The sequence below is a fragment of the Pseudopipra pipra genome, chromosome 8 (assembly GCF_036250125.1).
Source record: "Pseudopipra pipra isolate bDixPip1 chromosome 8, bDixPip1.hap1, whole genome shotgun sequence".
Classification (NCBI taxonomy): Eukaryota; Metazoa; Chordata; class Aves; order Passeriformes; family Pipridae; genus Pseudopipra; species Pseudopipra pipra.
In genome coordinates, this window is record NC_087556.1 from 23,471,226 (window position 1) to 23,477,405 (window position 6,180).

At 55.5% G+C, this 6,180-nt stretch overlaps 1 protein-coding gene across 1 annotated transcript; it reads left to right on the forward strand.

Moving 5' to 3' along the window:
* Positions 1-1,584: 1,584 nt before the first annotated feature.
* NPM3 (nucleophosmin/nucleoplasmin 3) lies at positions 1,585-5,950 on the forward strand. Its single transcript, XM_064663116.1, is given in 7 exon segments — positions 1,585-1,674; positions 1,676-1,817; positions 3,481-3,566; positions 4,237-4,356; positions 4,595-4,688; positions 5,109-5,231; positions 5,348-5,950. Coding segments are annotated over 6 exon segments (609 nt in total). The 5' UTR covers positions 1,585-1,599; the 3' UTR covers positions 5,201-5,231; positions 5,348-5,950.
* Positions 5,951-6,180: the final 230 nt, after the last annotated feature.

Consider the following 6,180-nt stretch of genomic DNA (forward strand, 5'->3'; position numbering starts at 1 on the left):
TGTTGGATGCCCGTGGAATCAGATGTCAGTCTTGTCTCTGGTTTTGGTGGCAGCAGTGTGTTGCCTGCTAGACACTTACTGTGTTGATGCCTGTCAGAAGCAGGTATTCTGTGACCCTTTGGGGGTCTCACCCTGAAGAGTTTTGGAGTGGCAGTGCCTTTCTTGTTGGCCTGTCTGTGAGTTATGCCTGTTGAACTTTACCCGTTGTGTAAAAAAAACCCAGTTCTTTCACGGGTGGTCACCAGTGCCTGGCAAAGCCAAGATGAGCTGTGTTGCAGGAGGATTCCTTCACCCTCTCAGACACTGTTTTTTTCCGTGCTGGCTCCTCAGTGTAGAGGTTGCTGAAACCCCAGTGAGCTGCCAGCACAGACAAGGTGTGAGATGAAGTAACTTGGGCGTTACACTGTGTGCAGTGGGCAAACATCATAGTTCCACAGTCTGGCCAGAGTTGTACATCCGCAAAGTTTAACTTGGGAAGCTAAACACTGAGATAGCTAAAGCAAGTCACTTCCTGCTTAGAATGGCAGTGAAGCAAAGGGATGGGCCACGGGTATGAAAAGCAGGTTTTTCCTAAAGTCACTTACTAAGAGTTCATCCACCTGCTGTACAAGTGCACTGATGGTGCAGTTCAGAAGCTGTTTAGTGTGGAGAACAGGATAACACACAAACTATGCAAGGAAGTTAGTTTTCTCCTGGCCCAGTAAATGTTCCACGTAAAAATGATAGTTTTTCTTCACCAAAGTGTAATGTGTTACATATAGGCAACTTTGTTTCCTTGAAGCCTGTTTCGTGAAGTTAGGACAGAGTTGCCTCTCTACAGTGCGTCTCGGCATGGGAGACAAGTTTGGGCTCCGATGTTGCACCAGGGAGCATAACGCACAAATGGATGCTCCTGCCTCCCATTGCTCCAGGGTGGTGGCTGCAGATGGGTCATGTAGGGTCAGGTGGCTGTGGAGAGCAGCTGCTGAGAAGCACATGGGTGTGCTTGTGTAACCATTACTGAGCAAGTGCTTGCCTCTTTCTGGGACCAGGTTCCACTTTTCAAACCTCTTCAGTCATGTTTTTCTTGAACCCAGTCCAGCTGGAGCAGAGCAAGTGGTGGGCTGGCAGAGGTCTCTGCGGTGGGAGCAGAGCCAGGTTCTGTCCCAGAACGCGGTGTGAGCTCATCATTAGCGAAGTTTGTTTCAATTTAACTGCTCCCCTCCACCCCTGCAGCACCAACCAGGCTACTTCCCTTTCTGGTTTGAAAGGCCAGTCCGGCCCTCTGCTCCCTGCCACAGCTTTTGAAATAGGATTTTGCCTTCTGTGCTCAAGGGCTCTGGTGCCACAGTCCCCAGTGTCAGATCATGCTGCTCTCGCCCCTGCTTAAAGGGATAGAGGTGAGCAGGTCCCTCTCTCTGTGCCCCTGCCTGAGTTCTTGTCACTCTCCTGTCCACCGCTACCTCTCTTTATGCCTTCAGCCTCCTGGCTCTGTGCGTGCCCTGTATCTTCTCCCGAGCGCTGGGAAGGCTCGTAATGCGGGCCGGGATCGTGCCCGGGAGAAGGGCGGTAGGTGGGCAGCCGGCATGGCGTTTCCACAGCTGGCCGTGGCATCGGTAAATGTCGAAGGCCCAGGATGGGCGGGAGATCCCCGAGCTGAAGGATGCGGGGCGATGCTGCAGGGCCTTTTGGTTTGGGCACGGGGGCGGGCACGGGGCGGGGCGGCTCGGCTCGGCTCGGCTCGGCACTGCACGGCCCGCCCCGCGCCCAGACCCGCTTCCAGCGCCGCCGCCTCATGGAGCCGCACGGTCCCGCCTGCCCCGGCAGCGTCCTCTTCGGTGAGCGGCACCGGGGGCCGGGAGGGCAGTGGGAACAGGGCGAGGGGGGAAGAGAGACACGTGGGGGGGATCGTAGATGGTAGGGGAGGTGAGACACGGCGCGGGGTAATAAACCATGGGCAGGAGTCGGGGGGGGACGGCAAGAGAGGCGTGGGTGGGTAAGAGAAGTGGGGGGCAGGAAAGACACGTTGGAACAATGAACGGGGGGGGGCAGGAGAGAGACGGGGCAGAGAGAGACTTTGGTGAGTAGTGGGGACGGTGTGGAGGCTGGAAAGACACTTGGGTGGGGAATAGAGCGGGGGAGAGGGAAACACGTGGGGGGCAGTAGGGACGGGGGGCGACCGAAGAGGGACCTGGGGGGCAGCGCAGACACACTGAGGTGGGGGGAAGAGGGCAAGAGAGACACGTGGGTCTGAAGAGACACGTGGAGGGCATTAACGTGCTGGCGGGGAGGAGAGTGGGGAAGGACACGTGTATGGCCGGGCTTGGGAGGGAACGGGCACGTGGTGGGGGTCCCGAGGTGGTTTGGGGGAGAAACCGCGTGGGGTCTTGGTGTTCTAGCGAGTGTAGAGGGTTGGGAGTAATGGGGCAAGGGGTTGTCAGGCCCGGCTCCCGCTCCTCCGGTCAATCCCCCGCTCCTCCCACGTCAGCGTTTCGTGGGCGCCTGTCGCAGGGCGGAGGAGCCTTGTCCCTCCTCTCTGGGAGGGATTTCGGCCGGGCCGTGGAATCCCCCGCACACGTGTCCCTACGCTGCTCGCAAACGTGTGTGCGGGCTGCGCCCAGCCCACGGCGCGGCCCGAGCAGCGCGGCTCAGCGCACGCCTGCGCTGGGCAGGGCAGCGGAGCAGCCCCCCGGGCTTTTTATGAACCTGGGTCCTCGCCCCAGCGAGCTGAGTATAGAAGCACGGGCAGGAAGAGGTCCTGCCCTGGGCTGCCTTTGCAAGTGCCGGCTCTGGTATGCAGAGCTCAGCTCCGTGTTTTTCCGGTCTCATATTGGTGAATCATCCTGCAAGAAGCAAATGCACCCAGAGCACTTTCCTCCCTCCCTTTGGTTGGCCGAATCCTGATCGCAAGAACTAAGGACATAATTGTGCGTCTCCCTTGTTTTTGTAACCGTCTAAGAAGTATGTAATAAAATATGTCTCAAAACTTCTCTTGAAGGACTCCAGCTCCCTGCAGCCTGGCCCAGCATCCTCCCGTTGGGTTGTGCCTCGTCACTCTGGTCTTGCACTCTATGTCTGTCTCTGCTTTCAGACTCTCACCCAAGAAAAAATTCTATTGGTGATGGCAAGAGCAGAGTCACCCTTCTGTCTGCTCCCTCCCCTGTTTTCCAAAGTGGTGCACCCTGGCTCTTCTGCTCGCTGGAGGGGAAGAGACTTGCCCTGCCAGTGTTTGAGGACCTTGGGTGCCCCTGGGCATTGATTCAGGGCAGCTTGTTGTGGGGACACCAGGTTTTGTCCCTGCATGGTGCTGAGGCAAGTGCACAGCTCTTGGGAGCACACAGCCCTGGCCTGAGGCTGAGTGAGGCTCCTGAACATGAGAAAATGAAGAGTTTTAGGGATGTCATGTGCATGCCTGGCCAGGGCTTGCCCTGGGAACCCTTTGCCTGTGGTGCCTTGTGCTGTGTAATGCCTGCTACAGCTTTTTTGATCTCCTCCTTCCAGGCTGTGAGCTGACTGCCAGTACCAAATCCTACACATTTCAGGTGGATGAGGAAGATGACTCTGACCACATTTTGGCACTGTCTGTGGTAAGAGAAATGCGAGTTAACTGTGCTTGTCCTCTTCTCTCCTCACCCATGCCCTTCCCCCCCCATTTCCAGGCTCACTCCCCTTTCTTGGCTGGGCCAGAAAAGTGAACTCCCTTGGCTGAGGTCCTGACTCTGGCTGCTCTCATGGCAGGGCTTCATGGGGGTGTCATGTTTATCCATTGTACAGAGGTGCTTGTGCAAAGCCAGGGATCGCAGGAGACTGCTCAGCAGAGAAATACTCCAGGCATGAGGTGAAGGAAGGTATTTATTCCTCGTATTTGACCTTGCTGGAGCCTCACACTAGATCCACACCAGCTGGGTCTCTGGCTTGTTGCTCTCCAAGCCCAGGTAGATGTAGGGCTTTGTTCCTGGATCTCCCTTGGGATGTTTTCTGTCCTGGGAGCACAGGACCTGCCAGCATGGATCAGATCAGCAGAAAATGCAGCCCAGGTGCTGTCCCTTGAGATAGCTGCAATAACAGCTGTCCCAGCTGGGAAAGGCACCGAACCGCTCCCTGCTTTGTGGAACAGCATCCTCATACCTTGCTTGACATCTGGGTTTGTGGCATTGCTGTGGGAGAGCTTTTTTTTCCCATTTCCATGGAGAGCCCTGGCTGTCCCCAACATATCCCCTGGGAGAGCAATAGTTTACAGTCTCCTCTCCCACCCAGGTCTGCCTCTCAGATGGTGCCAAGGACGAGTGCAATGTGGTGGAAGTTGTTGGGCGAAACCACGAGAACCAGGAGATTGCTGTGCCTGTGGCAAATCTGAAGTTGTCATGCCAGCCCTTGGTAAGAGGCTGTTTTGAAGATTCAGGGGGGATGGCTGCAGGGAACTGGACGTCGCTGGATGTTTGTGGATCCTCACCTAGGATCTGCAGCTCATGAGAGAATGCCCTGGGTAGCCTTGGCCTGGCTGCAGGTGCCCTCAGAGGGACATGTTTAACTGGGCCAGGTGTTGTGCTGGGGACTGCAGGATATTCTGCTTTTTGCCTCTGCCTCTAACTCAGCTCCACTCTGCTCTTTGCAGCTGAGTCTGGACAACTTCAAGCTGCAGCCTCCGGTGACCTTCCGCCTGGCAGCAGGCTCTGGCCCAGTACACCTCAGTGGCTGGCACAGGATCAGTAAGCACTTGAGGATGGGGAAGGGCTTGTGGGAAGTAAGGGGTATGGAGGGTTCCCACGAGTGTGAACACTGGTCAGAGAACCTGTGGGAGATGTACGGGGTGCTGCCCGGCATGTGTGCTCGGTGCCTCCTTCGTATTGGTTCCCCAGGATCTCTCTCTATGCGGGGATTCCTTCCCTGCCATAAAGCCTTGCATGGGAAAAAGGTCTGGATGTCCCACACTGTCCTTTTTTCCCATGGCTGGCTATCACCATTCCCCGCTGAGACATCCCTCCAGGTGGGGTACAGCTTACTGCCCACAAGCTGCTGTTGAAACTGCTTCAGTGCTCTTTGGGCTGCTCTGCTCTTGGGGTGTCTTGGGGGCCAGTTGTATTTGCACAGACGTAAGTTGGTGAGTAACAGTTCTTTGTGTGTCCCAGTGCACAGGGAAGATACCTCCTTTGAGGTGGATGATGACCTGTCTGACGAGGATGAGGAGGAGCTTCCTCCTATTATGCCAGCCAAGAAGTAGAGGAGGAAGCAGTAACTTGTCTCCAGGCAAGGTGAGGGGCCAGGCAGCGTCAGAGGAAGGATCCGGGTGGCTGTGATACTGAAGTGGCAAGTATGGGTAGGAGGTGCTACTGGAGGCTGGTGGTCTCAGTCTGGTTCTTCCTCTTAGGTACTCGCTGGGACTTCTCTCCCTGGACGGCTTTTACCTCGGACACCTTGCCAGGACCTCAACATTTGCTGCTTTGTTTTTATTTTTATTCTTTTGTAACTTTCTGGGGAGCAGGGGCTGCTCCCAGCGCTGGGGTGTCGCCTTTCACATAGCCCTGGGAGATTGATCCTAAAACTGGATGGATGCTGCTGGTATATTCCCTGTCCCCCATCTCTGTTCTGGGAGTTGGGAATGGAGGAAGTGATCCTTGCCCTGTGCCTTCTTACTGTCCTGGACCTCTGCTCTGTGCACCCCCTTTCCCTAGCTGTGAAACACCCAGTCCTGGCCCCTTCCCCAGCATATGGATGTAACGTCAGGTGTGGGACAGGCACTTTCACTGATTCTAGTGTGTTTGCTTTTATTTACTCACATTTTGATGGTTTTTATACACTTGGAAATATGAAACTGGGGCCTAGGCTCTGTCCTTGACTGCAGTTATGGTGAGGTGGGAGCTCACAGCCTGTCTGTGATTTGGAGGGAGGTTCTGGATCAATCTGTTTTGTAAAGAATTGTTCTTACACTCTGAATAAAGGTCTCTCAGACATCAGGTCTGGAGAGGGGTCACTGCTGGCTGGCAGATTCCTCCCATGCACGCTGCAGTGGGGCAAGTTTGAGCTCTGATCTTTGCTGCAGAGTCATATCCCTCCACACCTGGGTATGGGGAGAGGGTTTGATCCTTTCTGTGCTTCAGTCAGGTGGCACTTCTCACCCACACATGCTGGTTCTGCCCTTAAATGTTTCTCTGGGGGTTTCCCTGCAATGAATCCTTGGCCTATGTGTCGATGACTGTCCCA